Source organism: Triturus cristatus, chromosome 3_1 (assembly GCF_964204655.1).
Source record: "Triturus cristatus chromosome 3_1, aTriCri1.1, whole genome shotgun sequence".
Lineage (NCBI taxonomy): Eukaryota > Metazoa > Chordata > Amphibia > Caudata > Salamandridae > Triturus > Triturus cristatus.
The window spans coordinates 816205731-816227070 of NC_140583.1; the positions used below are offsets into that span (position 1 = coordinate 816205731).

Consider the following 21340-nt stretch of genomic DNA (forward strand, 5'->3'; position numbering starts at 1 on the left):
TAGGCCTATGCCCCCTCCCACATGAGGGTGGCACAATAGTAGGTGTAGTCACCCCAGGCAAGGTGCCTATTGGCCCTACCTACTAAGTTTTGTATTTAGGAGGCTCCCCCAAACCTGGTACGTAGATCTGCGACTGCCTAAGAAGAAAGAAGACGACCCTGCAGAGAAGACTGAAGACGCCTTCTGCCTTGGCCCCAGCCCTACCGGCTTATCTCCAGCTTCTGCGAACCTGCGACCTGTCTTGCTGCCAGCGTCCTCTGAAATCCTGGGAGAACTGCTGCCTTCCAAAAAGACTCCATCCTCCCGCGGACAGCGGGCCTGTCCAGAAGAAATCTACTCTTTGGACTCCAGGTCCAGGCGGAGCCGCATCTCCTGCCCACTCTGCACTCAACGCCCACGGCCTGAGTCTGAGTGGCTCACCTGGGCAGTGTAGTCTCCCCAGCATTCCTGACCTTGTGCTCTGCATTGGCTGATTGCTCCTGACCTCCACGACAATGTCTGCAGTGTGAAATTCAGAGGCTCCCGTGACCGGCTCCCGTAAGAAGACTCCGACGTCCAAAGGCCCCCCTGCACCCGAAGCCCCTGGGCCTTGGTGAGCTGAACCGACGGTGCCTCGACAACCCCCTACATCTCTACTTCACTCTGCTGTCGATGGTCTTTCTCCCGCAACCCCTGGTGCCACGCCTGCAGCATTGTTACCGAAAGAAGCATTGGGCGCCCGATGTCGGGATTGCACCCGACCGCACTTGTGTATGTGGTGGTGTATGTTTGGTGCTGCTTTGTGGCCCCATGCTTAACCTAACCACTAAAGCTTGGCCCCTGCAACCGATCTACCTACCTGCAAGCAGCATGGCTCCAGGCACCACCTGTCACCATTGGAAAGCATTGGGCCAAACTCCAATTTTGACCTCTCCACTCGGTCGCCCCTGTGCAGCTGGTGGTGCAGTTTGGTACTCACCTGATCCCTGGCCCTTGCTGACTTTTGGCTCTGAAAGCTGGGATTGTAAGTGCAGTACTTACCTGCTTAACCGCAAAACTGTTTTACTTGTATGATAACATTGAACAGTGTTGAAAAGTTTCTCAGTGTCGATTTTTGAAAATGAAAAGTATTTTTGACTAAAAATATACTTACCGCATTACAGAGATCTTAGTCTTAAAATTAATTACAAACAAAGTATAATATTTTAAAATTGGTCTGGATCTCCTTCTTGAGTCGCGTGTCCATTATTGATCACTGTTAAGCAATAAAAATCTTACACTCCTCTGTGTTAGGCCTAAGGCTGCTTGTCCACACTACCACTAATAAAGCACTTCGGGTTTTACATTAAGCCCTGTACAATTGTGGGGAAGCCCTGGACTCTGTGCACGGTATTCCCACCTAGTTGCAATCGCATATACAGATCGAGCTTCCTACAATTGTAATTTTACGTATGGCTTCCAAAGTAAATAAAGTAGAGGCTGGCTGTCTGCAATGAAGTGTGTTAAGTAAGCTACACAATCTGCACTTGAATATTGCCTTTTTGCTTTTATTCTGCAATGGCAACTTTAATGTTTGTTTTCTATTTGTATGTGTCATTTCCTGGTGACAGTTGTGTTCTATTCATGCATGTTTTGCTGTGAAGTAAAAATGACTAGTTTTACTGCCCAGAAAAGTAGTATGTTTTTTATTCCATATGATGTGTTTCAGTATTCAGATTTAGAACACCAGTATACCATGCAGTCTGTAATCAGGACCCCATCTTTTACAATTGGAAGGTTATCTCAAACATAACTTATAGATTCATGTTAGGAAACAGCCCTAGATATTTTTAAACATGGAAGTCATCCTTGTGTGGTAAATATTTCTCCTTTACCGGGACTGAATTTGATACAGGAACATAATAAAATAGCTCAATGAAATGAGAGGCAGAATCCGTGATATTAGAGTTTCAGAATGGGCTTTATTCCAATAAGCGATTATAATCGGATGCCTCAAGTTCCATCACCACGGGAGTTCAGGAAGTGAAGTACATACTTTATTGACAAGCAGTAACTTTTATAATACATACATCATAATGAAGTGAATACAGTAGGCGTAACAATTGATAAGGACATTGACGTTTTGGTGTGCGTAGCCGAAAATGGGTGTAATAATGAGTAAAAAGGAACATGATTGGCTATGATGTAATACATAGGTGGATCTATAAGATAATACTTGGCATTGATGCGCGCGCAGCAGTCTGACGTATAATTGACGTATAACTAGGGGGTGACGAGGACTTGACATTTAGCTCTACGTGTGGAGACAAGAAGTCTGGGGGGTCAAGTCAACCTAATCCCAAATCATATCTACATCCTATGTTTAAAGAACTATGTTATCCACAAAAGAAGGACTCTCGGACAGAATCTATTCTATACTGACTGTGCGTGCGTGTACAAGCGTCTAGGTGTCTACACTGAATGCGAGGGGGTAGGAATATTCCATGGTAACAGGGCTATGAATTACTTGCATGAGGACAGAGAAGATGGGCCTTTTTGCTTGGTAACTGGAAGAATGTTTACTTAAGCTACTAGGCAGGAATGCATCGGCTGAGGGGGAAACAGATAATTCGAAGGTGAAATACAGTTCTTGGCAGAGAATAGGCTGATGTCAGGCTTCGTGAGCCGCGCAGAGAATGAGACAAAGTTCATGGTCACGGATGCAGGCTTGAACTGGAGCTTTCAGAGACAGAAGGCAAAAGGAGTTCGATGACAGAATCAGGGCCTACTTGCCTGAACTGTAAAATGGCATAAGTGAACCATATAAAGCCGGTGGCCTTTCATATTTAGGAATGGAATATCCAGCCCATTTATGGCGGATCTGACAGAGGACATGTTGACGATGGACGCACATGTGTTTGCGTCATTATTACTGGAACTGGAGGAAGCATACATGTACTTGCGACATGCACATAGAACCGTTGGGGTCCAAGATAGGGGACATAACTGACCAGAAAAATCCATATTTCCACATTCCCTCCTTGTCCCCTTCTTGCCCTTCACGAGATATCAATCTTCATCAATCCATTTATCTGTTCATATAGCATCATTTGTTCTTCTTTCTTCTTCCGGGATCTTGAATGAAAATCTTGATGTGGAATGCACGATGTGGCACACAGACCACAAATTGCTGGTCCACATTGCAGACATAGACAGCAACTGAATAGTATGAGAAGGCTTATACCTAGGAAGGATAGAACTCTCCATCCCCAGGCTGATACCGTATTCCAAAACCAACTGGACCAAGTCCAAGTGCCTGGGTTCTGGTGTATCTGGCTTACTATCTTATGAAGGCGAGTGATGGCTTTATATACGGATGGCGAATTTTCTGGTATGAATACGCAGCAACTTGATCCGATGACCCTACAAGCTCCGCCCCTATCAGCCAGGATGACGTCAAGGACAAGACGATTTTGAAGCACAACAATCCGCATAGCAGACTGTTCTTCTGTTAAATTGCCTAAGGCGGAAATAGTTTCATTCACTACTGCTTCAAGGGTTCTAGTTAATCTACGTATTAGCTTACTATTAGTAACAGTACCTATATAGGGAAAGATGCCTTTATTGAAATCTACATACTTGTCCCATGCCGTCTCAGTGTAATCGACAATGGGGAGATCTCTCCGTTCTCTATTGTGTACTAAATGAATATTTCTGTAATAATCAGGAGGAGCTAGGAAAACAGGTGGCAAAAGGAATGCTATGTAGCAAGTACCATCCCAATCTAGAGGTAGACGCATATATGCAGTCTGACCACATATAAAGTAGGAGTGGCGAGAAGTTCTGAATGAAGATTTGCCTTGATCACTGAATTCTACTGTAGTAGTGCATTTACTATGGCCCATATGTATAGAACCAACCTTTCTTACACACAATTCACCCTTTGCTGGGAATACTGACATGGTGGGTAAGACTAGCTCAACTTCGGATATGACATTTAGAATCATGAGATTAGGTGTAAAATTACCTAATCCATATACTTCATTTTCTAGATCAGTTCCTGTTCTTTTGGGGCGACCCTCCTTGTCAGGGTAGCAGACTTTGAGTAAAACTAGGTTCAGGTTTCCCCATATCCAATGGTCTTGGTAAACTGCTGTGTCTGAGTCTATGGAATTAATTAAACTGAACCATGCTCCACAGGAGCCATTATGTGTAAATGGGTGCGGAAAGAATGGCAGGACTCCTTCATAATTCTGATAGGGAGGGAGTCGGCCACACACCCAACAATTGGTGGCGTTACTAGTCTGATGGGAATGGTGTAACATACTAATGAAAGTGTTATTGCGCAGCGCAAGTCTATAAGACAATTCATGCGGAGGTAAGTCACTAAAAGAATGTTCAGCAGCAACATTATAAACATGTCTAGAAATAGGGTAATATATGTGCAACAACATACTTGTAATAGTTATTAAAAGACTCAATAAAAACAAGATTAATAATGTCACTATGCAGTGGCTACGCAGTGATTTACAATACGCCTGTCGTTTCAACATTTTTCCGGTATTTCCTCTACTTAGGTCCAGGGGATACATGTCAGAGACAATTCAACCGCTTCACCTTGGGGAGGACTTAAACAATCAAATTGCTCGACTTGGTGGGCCTAAGCTTTAGTTTGTAAAGTTCGCTTTCCGTTTTTTTTCCACCAAAGGAAGTTTTGAATCAGTCTGTGAGGGAGTGCAGGGCACAGTGTCTATATCTGAAGGTAGTCCATGGAATTTTTTTATGTGACTTGAATGAATCCAACCCTTGCGGCCCTCGATCTTCACGGCTGTTCTTGTGGTCAACAGGACCAACTTGGGTGCTTTCCACCTGGGCTCCAGTTGATTTTTTCTGTCGAAATTTCTCACAAAGACAAGATTACCCGGAACAACGTCATGGGGTTTCGCCTCAGTGTTGTCGGGAAAGGCTGCAGCTACCTGTGAACGAGAAGATTGTAGTGCAGACATCAAGGAAGCCAAGTAATCTGTCAGCATATTACAGTCAATATCAGTTATTTTGCGTGGTATAGGCGTCCCCCACATATTCGGTGGTCTACCGAAGATCACCTCATACGGGGATAGCCCTGTTCTAGAGTGTGCTACCATTCTCATGTAAAAGAGTGCAACTGGTAATGCTACTATCCAGTCGACACCTTTCTCTCTGCATATTTTGGACAGTCTGATTTTCAGTGTCTGGTTATGTCTTTCTACGAGACCTGCTGCCTCGGGATGTCGGACACAGTGGAATTTCCACTGATAACCTAACAGAAGTGAAACGTGTTTCATTAATTCGGATGAGAACGGCTGGCCGTTATCTGAGTAGACAACACGTGGTAAACCGTATCGTGGGAAGAATTCTCGAACCAACTGTTTGGCAGTAGTCGGGGCAGTGTAATCTGAAACTGGGTACGCCTCTGTCCAACGGGACAGAGCGCAGACAACCACGAGAACATATTTGAATCCTCGACATCGTTCCATCTGGATATAATCCATCTGTAGGACTTCAAAAGGGTGATCAGGAGGCTGAAATCCACCCTGTTCTACGGGAACACTTTTTCCCGGGTTGAACTGGCAACAGATCATACAGGTACGGACCTTTTGTTTGGCTGCTGCTCGTAAATGCTTATTAAACCAAATGTGTTGAATGCTATCTAGCATAGCTTTTTCTCCTAGATGTGCTGGACTATGTATAGTGTTGATTACGACTTGGACCATTGAATCAGGGAGGAACCACACAGACCTTTCCTTCATCATCCATCCCTGGTCCGTTTGGATCCCTCCTAATTCAGTCCATTTCTTTATTTCGTCTGGTGTAGCATGTGTCTGTATGTCAATTACGTCAAGAGTAGGATCTTTAACTGTCATACTATGTGTTGGTGTCGGGACTATTGTCTTTGTCATATCGGGGGTTTGAATTTGAGCGGTCAGTTTAGCTGTTCTGTCGGCTAGATCATTGCCTTGGGAAATGGTATCAGTAACTTTTGTATGGGCTTTACATTTCATAATTGATATTGCAGTGGGTAGATGTATTGCATCTAATAATGCATGAATGAGGGGTCCGTGCTGAATGTGGGCACCGTGGGAAGTTAAATAACCTCTCTCTCGCCACAGCACGCCGAAGTCATGTACAACTCCGAATGCATAACGTGAATCAGTGTATATGTTGACTTTTTTATTCGTGGCTTGAATACAGGCTTGTGTCAGAGCGATGAGCTCTGCGGCTTGAGCTGACAAAGTATTTATACGATTAGTTTCAATAACTTCAGTATCGGTTGTGACTGCATAAGCGGCTACTAACTCTCCTGTACTTGTTCTCATGCATGAACCATCGACATAAAATGTCAAGTCTGGTTCTGACAATGGAACATCGGTCAAGTCTTGTCTGGGTTTTGTCGTTACAGTAATGACTTCAATACAGTCATGGATTAGTGGGTCTGTTCCGATTACTGGCAAAAGTGTGGCAGGATTCAATGTGTTACAGCGTCTTATTTCTATATGCGGCTGAAACAGTGTCAGTTCATACCCTGTAAGTCGTGCTACGGTCAAGTGTTGTGTTTGTGTTCTATTTACAAGAACCTCTACTGCGTGTGGTACTTGAACTGTCAATGGATGTCCTAACACTATGGCATCGCTTTGTCTGATTGCTAAAGCTGTCGCTGCTACTGATTTCAGGCACGCAGGCAAAGCCTGAGCTACTGGATCTAATGTACTAGAAAAATAAGCACATGGTTTGTGTGCTCCTGCTTGTTCCTGTGTGAGTACTGACAAGGCAGTACCTTCGCGTTCTGTAACAAAGAGTGTAAACTGTTTTCTGTAACATGGTGTTGCTAAAACTGGTGCTTGACATAAAGCTTTCTTTAGGCTTTCAAAAGCTTGTGTATGTTCCTGAGTCCAAGGGAGAATAGTCGATGTGGCTGCCTCCTGGGTTGTCAACTGAATGAGTGGTTTTGCTAGGAATGCATATTGCGGGATCCACTGTCTACAATATGAAGTGAGGCCTATGAAAGCCCGCACCTCCTTTTGTGTCTTAGGTGTTGGCATGTTAACTATCAACTGAATGCGGTCGGGTGTAAGCTGCCTTCCCTCCTTGTCCAGCGAGTGTCCAAGATAAACAACTCGCTGGACACAGAATTGCAGCTTAGAAGGGGAAACCTTGTGTCCTTTTTCGGCTAGAAATTGTAAAACTGTCAGTGACGCTTTTTCACATTCAGCTTCGCTTCTTGCGGTGATCAGCAGATCATCGACATATTGAAACAGAGCCGTGTTAACTGGCATGTGGATACTGTCAAGTTCTCGTTTCAATGCTTGGCTATAGATGCTGGGGCTTTCTGTAAATCCTTGAGGTGCGCGTGAGAATTTAAAGCTACGTCCATTTAAACTAAATCCGAACAAATATTGGCTTTCCGGATCTATTGGGACGCTGAAAAAGGCATTCTTGAGATCGATTACAGTGAAGAATGTCGCTTCGGAATCAATAGCTGTCAGTAATGACGAGATATCTGGGACCACAGGGAATTGTGGCACAATACATTTGTTTAACTCGCGCAGGTCAATAACCAATCGATATACTGGCGGGGCCTTCGGATCTGTTCGTTTAAGAATCGGTATTATCGGTGAATTACATACATTGGAGTCTGTTTCCACAACTACTCCTTGGGCAATGAGCTCGTCAATGATTTGTAGTAAAGCCACTACAGCATCTGGTGGTAACTTGTATTGTCGCATTCGTGGTAGCACCACTCCTGCCTTTAGTGTGACTCGATATGGTGTAATATTCATGCGACCAACATCAGTAGGGCCTTGTGCCCATAGACGTGTAGGTAAAGTCTGTAATCGGGGATCCATGTCTCTAGATACATAGTGACCTTTAAAATCACGTAAAAACAATCTTACTCCTTCCGGAGAACAACATATTATAGCTCCTAGGGCTTTTAACGTTTTTATTCCTAATAGATTTTCTGGACATGATTTAGTAAGCAGTAAATCTGTAGTTCGGGTCAGAGGTCCTATCGTGAGTGGCAGAGGCTGTGACACTTCATTAACAATAGGTTTGCCTGAAAAACCAAGGGAAATATTTTGTGAGCCTGAGAGGGGTGCCCCTGGAACTTCACTACGTTTTATAGTTGTTCGACTTGCCCCTGTATCGAGTAAAAATTTTCTATCTTGACCTAATAATTTACTATGTACATAAGGTCCTTCTTGATCCACAGGAATCTCGATAAGGGGTAGGTCAACTTCCCTCTCTAGGCTAGTTCATGCGTAACGCTGATACTCGGGATATTCATACTGTGCGGTCTGATACATTTGTCGTGTTGTTGTTTGTGTGGCAGCAACAGGTAATGGGGGTGCAGCTGGTACAAACTGTATTGGCTGTTGTGCGGCTGGCATTGCCTGGACATGCTGTATAGCTCCTTGTTCATTCTGGTCTTGTCTCAGTGGCCGTGATCTTTCTTGTGTTTTACCTATGGCGATATTATGTTTTAGAACTGGACAATCGTGTACGTAATGGCCTGGCTTTTTACAATAATTGCATGTCCCTTTTACAGGTCCTGCTGAATCGGAATGTGTCATACCCTTTTTATGTCCTTCGGCTGGGACTGTCTGGGAAACTAGCATTTTCATTTTTGTGTCTTTCATGCGTCTGTGTTCATGTTCTTGTTCCTCTTTAATTCTATTGTGGTGGTACTGTAACATTTGTAACATTTGTGTTGGAGTGTTACCTTGCCAGGTACTCTCGAATTTTAATACTCTATTCTTTACTGGAGGCAGAGCATTTTCTACTAATTTTGTTACAAACAGATGTGGGTATGATTCGCTACTTGCTTTTATGCCACTATTTATACCAAAACATTTTTCGAAACGGGCATAGTAATCACTAGTGTCTTCATCTTGCTTCTGTTTACAGGCTGAAATTGTACCCCAATCTTCCTTTTTCGTAGTTAATAATCGTGGCAGTACCTGTACTAGTAGTCCTGGTAATGCCTTAGTTTTGTCCCCAAGCCCCGAACCTGGACCTCGGGCCCTTTCTTCTGTTTCTAATGCTGACCATTCTATCTTTTGATCACCTACCTCCCACTCTTTTTCTTTGAGTTTCTCATAAATGCCAGCAGGCATCAACACCTTTAATATTGTCATAATGTCGGGGTAGGTATACTCTCCCATGAGTAACATGTCTTTAATTTCTCGGTGAAACCCCGCTGGGTCCTTGTCATGACTGGGTACTACTTTCTTCATTTCTAATAATTCTATTTTCGATATAGGCGTATATACAAATACGCGTTTAAACTCATTGTCCTCACCCTTTATTGGGTGCACTTCTCGTAAGGGATTCTGTCTATCTATGTGGTACGTAGTTCTTTCCTTGGCGGACAATGGAACATGTTCTGAACACACGAAAAGAATATACTGCTTTCTTGATTCTAGAATTTCTTTAATTAATTCAGTACCTGGACCTCTCCATTTATTCATAAGTAATTCAGTCAGTATGTCAGGCAAGGGACCAGGGTCCGAGTGCTGACTCCGATACAGTATAATGAGTTGTTGGATCATATAAATCCCAGCTAACCTTTGTTCATCTGGGGTAAGATTCAAAAATGCGCGTACTACTGTATCATCACTATATTTTCCGGGACTGTCCACCCAATGGACAGCTGCCCTGGCTAAATCTTGTTCATCCATAGAATCGAGGAAATGATAACCCCTTCGTTCTTGGAGTAGTTTGTCGGCGGTTTGGAACGAATGCTCGTTAGACCTTATATTAATTATAGGTATTTGAAAATTCCTGCTATTATCTGGACACGTCGGATGCATTGAGTCAGTATGATATCTAGTCTGATTCCTATTACAAGATCTTCCTCTACCTACATAGGCTATGGTGTCTGACTGTCCTGTGAGCAGTCCTGGCCCTTCTTCCTCGTTTTGTTCGAACTCGTCTGTCTCTAATCTCTCTTCGTGTAGGCGTTCTATTTCTTTACGGATCTTTCGGCACATGGCTATTATACAATTTTGTTTATCATGTCTCCCTTCTGATATATTCTGGCTCCATCTTGTAAGAATTCTCATGGCTTCCGGGTCTACCCCCGGTCGGTCTTGGTTTCTGATCACACAGTTTATGAGGAAACGTAACAGTTCCCCCTGTATCTCTACTTTCTGGTATTCCATAGCTCTGTAAATACATTCTGGATCTCGCCCTGTTTGGACAAAATGATATAGATTATCTAGATGCGCAGTCATTCCTGGTAACTTTGCTAAATACACTGCGGCTCGTCTGATACGCAATGATGCTAGGGTCATTTCGTCCTCTTTTCCAGGCACCGGGTCATATCTACAATCTATAAGAAGTTCTTTAAGCGCACGGGCACTAAGGAGTTTGGGTGTACGTGAATGCGCTGACTCTTGAAAAGTGAGCTTATTTATTCTGGGTGGTGTAGAAAAGACATTGGCAGCTCCTCCCGCGGCTCCATCTGGGGCGTCGGGTGTAAAAGGATTCGTTGAACGTGACACAGCAACTACAGGTGTGGACACAGTCATAGAAGTAGCTGTAGGAACGGATACAGAAACAGATGTGCTTGCCGAAACTTGTGACTCGATTTGTTGCCGTAGGGATATGGGTACTGGATCTTGGCGTTGAACCTCCCTGGTAGGTGGTCTACGTGGGGCGAAATTTGCATACTCGGGAGCTGCGTCATCTAAATAAGAGGAAAGAAAAACATCTTCTGCGGTTCTAGGATGCCCCTTAGGATGTACCTTTATTGGGAACAATGGGGTTGGCAAGTCTTTTGGCGTTTCCGGAGTAGCCTTAGGTAATCCTTCGGCCAGAAGGGGATACATACCATTCATAAGGGTATTTCTTTGTCTGTCTACTTGTTCTGATTTTACTCGGATACCTTCCTCAATTAATAGATTTTCTCGAACTTTAGTGGAATTCTCTTTACTCTTTTCTTCCTGTCTACGTGCTTTTTCTGTTCGTCTATGTGATTCTTTACGCCATAATTCAACGGCGTCTTTCTGTGACTGTCTGACTTTCCTTTTCCATAACTCTTCCTCGACTTTCATGATGCACTCTGCATCCCAGGTCCCCGCTGTGGGCCACCTCTGACTTTCTGGTAATCCCTTGGTATAGTCTACCCATAGATCAAGAAATAATATGGCGTCTAATCCATGTTTATGATACATAAAATGCCCTGGGGTGTCCCTAGGAGGGATAGGGACGGCTTCTTCGAGAACCCCTTTTCTGGTAGTGATCTGTCTTAATTTCGAAAAGAGCGGCATATTGAGAACTGACCTTATACTTGATTTTGACCTGATACTTGAATTTGAACAGACTTAATACAATAAACACGATAATGAACAGTCATTCATACCACGATATACTTAAACACTTCAAACATTTTAACATTAAACCTTTAACTGGAACAACAATGATGATCGTCTGCATGACTAATCACCAAGCTTAATTCTCGACAATAACTAGACAATAACTAGACACTTCGGAATACTTGATATACTGCTAAACAGTACAGATACACTGCTAAAACAGTGCAGACCGGATTTGTGTACCCAAACCCGTCTTGACCGGCACAACCTATGTGCACGTCAGAAAATGCCTCCCCAGTAATGGTACTCACCGGGTAGCTTCGGAAACGGAAGGCCTCAGTAACTTGAACTTGACTCGGATTTGGACTGGACTCAACTCGATTCGTCGGACACTGGGCTTGACGTCGGACTGGTGGGTCTCTGTATACCTCGGATCTTGCTCTCTCAGCTAGGCTCTGGTCGGGATACTTCGCACTTCTCACCGCCTCGTCTGGGTGTTGATTGCAGTCTCAGTCGCCCCCGCTTGACCGGAGGGAGATACAGGAAATCCTGCTGGTACGCGTTATTGTCCGTCCAGCTGTGGCAGGAGACCGGGCCTGCAACGCACCGCCGGCGCGTGAGATGAGAAAGTGTCCCTGTTCGGGCGCCATCATGTGGTAAATATTTCTCCTTTACCGGGACTGAATTTGATACAGGAACATAATAAAATAGCTCAATGAAATGAGAGGCAGAATCCGTGATATTAGAGTTTCAGAATGGGCTTTATTCCAATAAGCGATTATAATCGGATGCCTCAAGTTCCATCACCACGGGAGTTCAGGAAGTGAAGTACATACTTTATTGACAAGCAGTAACTTTTATAATACATACATCATAATGAAGTGAATACAGTAGGCGTAACAATTGATAAGGACATTGACGTTTTGGTGTGCGTAGCCGAAAATGGGTGTAATAATGAGTAAAAAGGAACATGATTGGCTATGATGTAATACATAGGTGGATCTATAAGATAATACTTGGCATTGATGCGCGCGCAGCAGTCTGACGTATAATTGACGTATAACTAGGGGGTGACGAGGACTTGACATTTAGCTCTACGTGTGGAGACAAGAAGTCTGGGGGGTCAAGTCAACCTAATCCCAAATCATATCTACATCCTATGTTTAAAGAACTATGTTATCCACAAAAGAAGGACTCTCGGACAGAATCTATTCTATACTGACTGTGCGTGCGTGTACAAGCGTCTAGGTGTCTACACTGAATGCGAGGGGGTAGGAATATTCCATGGTAACAGGGCTATGAATTACTTGCATGAGGACAGAGAAGATGGGCCTTTTTGCTTGGTAACTGGAAGAATGTTTACTTAAGCTACTAGGCAGGAATGCATCGGCTGAGGGGGAAACAGATAATTCGAAGGTGAAATACAGTTCTTGGCAGAGAATAGGCTGATGTCAGGCTTCGTGAGCCGCGCAGAGAATGAGACAAAGTTCATGGTCACGGATGCAGGCTTGAACTGGAGCTTTCAGAGACAGAAGGCAAAAGGAGTTCGATGACAGAATCAGGGCCTACTTGCCTGAACTGTAAAATGGCATAAGTGAACCATATAAAGCCGGTGGCCTTTCATATTTAGGAATGGAATATCCAGCCCATTTATGGCGGATCTGACAGAGGACATGTTGACGATGGACGCACATGTGTTTGCGTCATTATTACTGGAACTGGAGGAAGCATACATGTACTTGCGACATGCACATAGAACCGTTGGGGTCCAAGATAGGGGACATAACTGACCAGAAAAATCCATATTTCCACACTTGCTGCAGATAAGTTTCTTTCGAGGACCATAATGTTTCTCATTTCCCATAATCGATATTGAACAGGGGGAGAAGGTTCATGTTTTTCCCACACTGGGCAATCGGCGAGAAACGCACAAAAGAACAGAAAAAAGAATAAAGTTCCTTTGTACACACCGTTCCTCTAAAGTTCTTCTAAAGGCCCCTCAAGTGTTTTCAAGTACTCCTGACCTACACCTACTCAGTTGAAATTCCTGTTAATAATGTAGACCTGGGCCCACTGCGCTTTTACGACCAAACGTTTGTAACTGCCTTCTGCAAAGATATGGCAAATAATACAGCCTATAAATAGCCCATATATAGCAAAATAATGTATGCCCTGTTGCCCCGCTTATAAAGGATGGAAATGCATATCAAGAATATCAGCCAATCTTCCTTCATTAAATTTAATTGCAATTCTTTTTTAGCTTTAAAAATGTTTTATTGATTTTAAAAACAAAATAGCATTACAATTCATTAACTTGTTCCATTCCTCCTGCCCCCACCCCTTAATCAAGTAGAGAGATGTGAGTCACACTGTGTGCAAATAAATATAAATCCATACATGACATTGGATCACTTAAACAACATAATTGGTGCTATTGCATCAGATTGCAGCAGAATTATTAATAAGTTTAATTGCAGTTCTTGAGACCAAAGTAATATAATGTTTGAATGATGAGGCAGGTGATAATCTAGTAACATTCTGTTAACATGGGGAGAATAGCCCTTCAAGGAGAAAATTCCGGTGAAATATGCTATCCTCCTCTTTTTGTAGCTCGTAAAGTTGGTCCTAAATTGCAGGTAATTAAAAAAAACGCTAACTCTATGTCTGGCAGTGCCCACTCCCCATGTTCTTGCAACCACATTGATTGTTTTCTTGAGTCGTTTCAATTGGAGGAATGTGGCTTTAAGTACTACTTGAATTTGTGAAATGAGACTAAGAAGATCTGCACTAGGGTTTTTTTTACTTTAAGGGAGTGGGTTGGGGAGTATAGAAAGTCAGGTTGCGTGAAGAGATGTCTGACCTCAAATGAGGATTTCGGGTTGTTGCATCATTGAGTTTGAGGTTATTGTGGTGTACCCAGGGTTCAAAGTTGTGGCTATGGCTTTTGGTGTAAAGGGGGAGGAAGCTGGGCTCTCCAGACAACCCAAGGTATATTTGAATGTAATTTGTAAAGGAATGGAAGAGGAGTTGATTGTTGTAAATGTCTATGTAGTGTTTGATAACAGATTGAATAGTAGCCATGTATGAATGGCGTTCGGCCCTTATAAAGAGGGGGAGCTAGGCCACAAAATAAATGATGAACAAGAAATGTGCCTCCACTGCTCAGGTTTTTATATCAACAATGCAATTGATTTAATTGTCTCACAGGAACAAATCAAGTAAATGCGTTAATGATTTGGAAAACATGTTTTTTTTTTATATCATAAATTATATTAAGGAGCATGCTGCTAGTCTGGAGGCACATTTCTTGTAAATTATATAATGAATAGTAAGGCATTCCGGTGGAGCATTATGGGACTCTGCAATTGACTGAGCTAGTTTGGGAGAATAATTTCTCTAGTCATTGCTGTTTGCATCTGGTTGGAAAGAAAGGATAAAAACAATATAAGAGCTTCTGCTGAGATAAGGATATTCTGTGCAGAAGAATTGTTTGCGCTAGTGTCTTGAATGTTGCCTACTGGTCAAGGATGAGCATGCTTGGTGTGTTCTATTCAGCACTTTCATGGATGATACCCCAAACTCTGAGAAATGAGCCAAGCATACCCTGTGGTGTGCAAGTATTGGTGGTTTATATGAGCCTCTTGCTAGTGACAGATGTCCTTTTTGCTGCATATGACATTTTATGAGCTGTGATCTTCTTGTAGTGGTGCCATTGACACCAGGGGAAACTGAGAAAGTGTCTGACATTGATTCAGCCTCATATTAACACCCCTTCCATCAGTGCAGGATCTCTTTTGATATTACGTTTAGGCCAGTAAGCAAGCAACCTTGCAATGTCAAATCTTTCTCTTTGCTGGTAGTCATTCTCCTCAAGGGTCACACAAGGATCTCACACAGGGACTTTTACAGAGATAGTCAGAAGATGTGTTGAATAGCTGTACATTTGCAGGGTCCTCTTTATAGCTCATTTAAGTAAACCGAGTATGCAGGTCTATAGCTCATGTCACACTATTGCCTGGTGTTCATGTTAAGTTACGTTTCCATCCTAATCAACAGATTTCAGCAAATCAAAAAGTTAAATTTATGCTCACCCAGTCCAAATACAGAACACATTAGAAATGTAAAGAACTCATTGTAGACCCACTAAAATACTTGCAGGCCAGCGAAGATTCTGAAATGAGGCAGTTACTTGATTCCCTAAGATGGATTTGAATGAAAAGGCAGAAGGTTTAGACTGATTGCGTGTATGAGCTGTATCTCTCATTTGTTCCTCCATTTCTTTCCTCAGGTAGACCATGCTGCTGCAGTGAAAGAATATAGCAGATCTTCAGCAGACCAAGAGGAGCCGCTGCCTCATGAATTGCGTCCCACACCAGTGTTGTGCATGACCATGGACTATCTGATCACGCACATCATGGATCAGGGCAAGGACAATTACAGAGAGTGGTATGATTTTGTGTGGAACAGGACCCGGGCTATAAGAAAGGTATGTGTGCTCACCGTTTCCATCCACTTCCCCTACCATCTATTCAAGGCTTCTTCATCAGATATGTGTGATTTCACGGCCTCTCTCTGGATCTGAGTAAAATCCTATTGTGTAAATAAAAGGGACTCTTGATATTTCTGAGCAGAGAAGCACATGGTATCTGAGCTGCGGCGTGAATGCTGGATGTGAGCAGGGAAGTGCACACACTGTCTCCTCAAGTTAGCACACGCTGCAAGCCTGTGAAGCTGAGCACAACCTATTATCTGAGCAAGTTGAGTGCATGCTGTAAAGCTAACACCAGGTGACTGATGAGGAGACTGTAAATGTGAGACGAAAAAGACAAATTGAGTAGCTGAAAGAAACACATAGTGATGGATTCCTTACCTTAGAATTACCCCCAGTCGTCAGACTGGATCCGGCAAGTTTTTGTCAGCAGTACCCCTGCGCGTCGGTAGGCGTCGTCGTGCGGCTCCGCGTGCGTCGTTGGCACCGGGATGACATCGCTGGAGCTACTTGGGCGCACCCACGAGCGCTGACGTCAGTTCTTTCTATTTCCACGCCGGTAAGCGCAGATCCGGGAAGAGATAGTACCCCCAGTCATTTTTTGACTTTTGTCTCCTTTTTTCTTGAGTCGATCAACTCCTGGTATCGTAGGGATGCCCGGGTTTAAGAACTGTGTGGACTGTCCCCGCATGATGTCGGTGACGGACCCACCCCGCAATTGTCTCTACTGCCTGGGGCGTGACCACGACTCCAAGTCATACCCTGACTGCCGGGCCATGGCGCGGATGACTTTGCGGGAGCGGTCCCGAAAGTTGCTGGAAGTCTGGCAGTCAGCTCCGCGCCGGTCAAAGTCCTGGTCCCTTTGGAGGTCGAGGGACCGGTTGCAGAGCCGTCACCATCATTCTTCTGGATCTAAGTCGTCGCATTGAGGGTCAGGTAAGACGAAGCATTCCAAAAAGAAGTCGAAGAAGCGTTGTCGCTACTCGACTTACCCTCGCGCAACGTGGGTGCGGCTGGTGCCACCCCCGCGGCTCTGGCAGAGCCTGCGACGTCGCCACCGGTCTACCCACCCTTCCCGGGTCCGTTAGCGACGCCTGCCCAGGTGCAAGAGTTTCTTGCTGCCGTGGCCCGATTTTTAGGGCCGTCTGGCCCCGTCGGTGCGCCTCTGGGCCCCGTGGGTCCGACTGGGGGTCCTGTCCTTCCATCGCCAGCGGTGGCTCTGGCGCTGCAGGACCCCCTGGGATCGGACCCCGGTCAACACCGGTTGACCTTATAATGCCTCCACCGATGTCAACCCCACCGGCACCACCTCCGACGTCGCCCACTTCTCGGGATGACGTCGCCCCCAGTTTCAGCCCTGAACCGGACACGTGCCGGATCGGCTCCGCTCAGCGCCGATGGGGCCATTTCTTCTCTATGTCCATCCTCCATATTTTCAACCTGTTCCACAAACTTCGGAGTAAGGGGAGGACTGGGAGGGGTCTGAGGACCCTCTCACAAAAGACCGTGCTTATGACCCGGACTGGGCAGAGAATTTGGGGAATGCCAGTGGTCTTGACACCTCATCTGACCTTGGCATGCTGTCTCCTCCTACCGTGGCCACGGAGGAGGGAGCCAGTTATGCAGTGGTGTTGCGTAGGGCGCCCGAGGCCCTCCACCTCAAACTCCCTACAGTGGCCGTCAGGACTAACCTCCTGACAGAAGTGCTTCAGCCGGCAGCAACCTCTTCGGAGCCCTTGCTGCCTTTTAATGACGCCCTTTCCTTCGTTCTTTTGGGCACTTGGTCTGGGCCCAACACAGGGGCTCCTGTGGACAGGAACGTGGCCCAACGCCATCGCCTGGCTCCGGGCGACTCCCTCTTTCTCTCCCAACACCCCATTCCCTAGAGCTTGGTTGTCCAAGCCTCTGCTTCCCAGAGCGCATTCCCTTCAGTACCTACGGATAGGGAATCCAAGAAGCTGGAGCAGCTTGGCAAGAAGCTGTTTTCATCTGCCAGCTTAGGGCTGCGGTCGGTGAACACCGCATGCCTCTTGAGCCATTATTCCCACTCTCTGTGGGATACGGTTGTGCAGGTGCTGCCCAACTATCTGGAGGAGGTACAGTATCCAGCTGGGAGAGATACAGCGAAGTTCACTATTCGTTGTAGGCTCGATACCGCTGACTCGCTGGGCAGAGCGATTTCCACGACGGTGGCGCTTTGGCGCCATGCTTGGCTGAGGACAACTGGCTTCTCAGGGGATGTCCAGAATACTTTGATGGACATGCCCTTTGATGGCATTCGCATTTCTGGCAATAAAGCGGATAGTACGTTGAAGCGCTTTAAGGACTCACAGGCTACGGGCAAGTCCTTAGGCCTGTCGGCCGCTCGCCCTCCTCCGCCTTCTGGTTTTCGCTCCTTTCGTGGCCACGGAAGGGGTTCCCCAACATGTTCGTTCCAAAGCCACAGGCCTGCGCAGCAACATCCTCAGCGCGGCCACGGACGTGGGAACCATCGAGGCGGTTCTGGGGACCAGCAGGCGGGTCAGTCCACCTCCACCCCCGCAGCGTCCACTGCAAAGCCTTACTAGTCCGACCTTTCAGGCCCATCAAACGCCAGTGGGTGGCAGGATTCGCCATCACCTCCCCCACTGGCGCAACATCACATCGGACATGTGGGTGCTGCAAATTGTCCGTAGGGGCTACTCCCCCTTCGAGACTTTCCCTCCAGCCATGCCACCTCAGTACCACCGCATGTCGGGGTACCATTTTGTGCTTCTTCTACAGGAAATCATGGCCCTCTTGGCCAAGGGGGTCATCGAGTGCGTTCCTGGGCCAGAAGTAGGTCGTGGCTGTTATTCCCACTACTTTCTGGTCCCCAAGAAGGACAAGGGTCTGCGTCCTATCTTAGACCTTCGGAACGTCAATCGCTTCCTCCGGTAGGAGAAGTTCAAGATGCTCATGCTTGCTCAGGTCTTGTCTGTCCTAGACCCGCAAGATTGGATGGTAGCGTTGGACTTGCAGGACGCTTATTTTCATATTCCCGTCCTGCCGGCCCACCGGCGTTACCTGCGGTTCATGGTAGGCCACGAGCATTTTCAGTTCACCATGCTCCTTACCAGCGCCCCTCAGGTGTTCACAAAAGTGATGGCAGTGGTCGCAGCTCATCTGCGCAGATCAGGGGTTCCAGTCTTCCCCCTATCTCGACGACTGGTTGTTGAAGGCAGGCTCGCCCCAGGCATTCGTCTCCCACCTCCAGACTACGGCTGATGTCCTGCATTTGCTGGGGTTCTCCAATGTGCCAAAGTCGCACCTGATTCCCTCTCAGAAGCTCCTCTTCATCGGAGCGGTTCTGGATTCAGCGCAGTTTCGGGTTTATCCTCCCGAGCAGCGAGTCTGGGATATTCAGGCTATGATTCCGATCTTTCAGCCTATATCCCAGGTTTCGGTCAGGATGACCCTCCGGCTACTGGGCCTGATGGCCTCCTGCATCCTGTTGGTGGATCATGCCAGGTGGCATATGCGGGCTCTGCAGTGGGACCTGAAGTTTCAGTGGGTACAACATCTGGGCAACCTGTCCAATCATGTCCTGATCTCGGAGGGCACTGCACAACAATTGCAGTGGTGGCTCACGAATCGCAGTTGGGTCAATGGCAGATGCCGCTCCCTTCCCCAACCGGAACACACAGTGGTGACGGACGCGGCCCTTTTGGGATGGGGCGGCCACATTGGGAAGGCGGATATCAGAGGTCTGTGGTCTCTTGCGGAGTCCCGGCTCCATATCAACCTTCTGGAGCTTCGGGCGATCCGACTGGCAATGAAAGCATTCCTTCCCTCTGTCAAGGGGAGAGTAGTGCAGGTGTTCACAGACAACACCACCGCCATGTGGTACTGCAACAAACGGGGCGGGGTGGCGTCGTGGACCCTCTGTGTCTCTGGACATGGCTGAAACACTAGGGCATTTTCTTGGTGGTTCAACACCTGACAGGTTCTCTGAACGCCAGGACGGGTGAACTCAGCCGCCAGTGCATGATGGATCACGAATGGCATCTGCACTCTGACCTGGCGCAAGGTCTCTTTCAGCAGTGGGGAAAGCTTTGGTTAGATCTATTCACCAACGAAGAGAACGTGCAATGTCATCAGTTCTGCGCATTGGAATTTCAAAGGCGACACTTGCTAGGCGACGCTCTTCGTCGCAAGTGGAGTTGCGGTCTACTATACGCCTTTCCCATTCTTCTCTAACAGAAAGTGTACTTGACAAAGATGAATCAGGGAAGAGTGACGGACCTGACAGAATGGCCGCGATCTGATCGTCTGTGAATGCTAGACAGTTCCTGTCCATATTGTACAATCACTCCCCAGCTGCAAGAGACACAATCTGAAACTAGGTAGTGGGAGAACCTGGTTTCTTCGTCAGTTCACTAACTGCAACACATGTCATGTAATATACAGACTTACATGCCCATGTGGGCTGCACTATATTGGCTTAACATCCAGGAAGGTCAAGGTGCGCATACAAGTACATCTAAGCACGATCAGGGCAGGCAAACTCACTACACGCCTGGTACAACATTACCATGATCATCCACACCACTTTAAATCATTCAAATGGGTTGTGTTGGAGAAGGTTTTTGGTGAAGCTGGCGATGTGGAGAAGAGATTGGCAGTGAAGGAGGCTCGCTGGATTTATTCAGAGAAGGGTGACACGGTTGGTCTTAATGACCAAATTGAGTGGAATAAGGTCAGTAGGTAGGCTGTCCACCATATGTCTAGTATAACATCAATAGAACATCAGTACATTGTTTTATTGTTGACTTGCTTTTCCATATACCGCACTTTGATTCCCAGACCTTACTTAAATGGAATAGGTTTGATTTAAAGAGTATATGCTATTGGTTTGGGAGAAAAGACATGAGGGGCGTCCTGGTTCCCTTGGTGATTGCTAGGGTGATGATACCAATGTTGAGGCAGTGAGTGCTGCGCATTTTCTTGGAATATGCCCAGACATCGCTTTAGTGTTTGCCAAGTTGCTGATTCTGAGCAAAAATGGCAAGACGGGCTGTTTTATGGACTAAGTGTTGCCCGAAATGGGATCCGTCTGCATTATTCATTGACTTTTTAAACAGTGCTATGATGGCCGCCATACTCCCCATACTGCTTACACTTGATATTAGGTCTCTTGAAGTCTCGCGAGGCGCGATTATGGAGTGTTTGTAAGCGGATGCGGTGAGGCGGTAACACGATACTGGGTTGAGTTACCGCCCGTGTGTAAAGGTATACGGTAAGCGCATGGGCTCTAGATGCTTTGTGAAGCTCGCGTTTGATGATCGAACGCTGCACAGCTGCTATATTTCTTAAATTCGGGGGACACCGAGTGCGTGGCTTGAGTTGCAAATATCGGGCAGAGACTGGGCTCTGGTTTTAAAAGCACCGGCAGACATGCAGGTCATTGAAAGTTAGTGTACTTCTGTGTGATTCGACACTAGTGCGAGCATTATTGGTTTTTTTATATGCTTACTTGAAGTGCATAGCAGCTCGTCTTTGGAAGATCAGAGAATAACAT

The 21340-nt window shown here is 45.9% G+C and overlaps 1 protein-coding gene across 1 annotated transcript in view; it reads left to right on the plus strand.

Moving 5' to 3' along the window:
• Positions 1-21340, plus strand: part of MCM3AP (minichromosome maintenance complex component 3 associated protein) — a 693444-nt gene that overhangs the window by 278605 nt on the left and 393499 nt on the right. The window contains exon 8 of the mRNA XM_085645158.1: positions 15601-15798. Coding sequence (XP_085501284.1) covers positions 15601-15798 — 198 coding nt within the window. The remainder of the gene's footprint in view (positions 1-15600; positions 15799-21340) is intronic.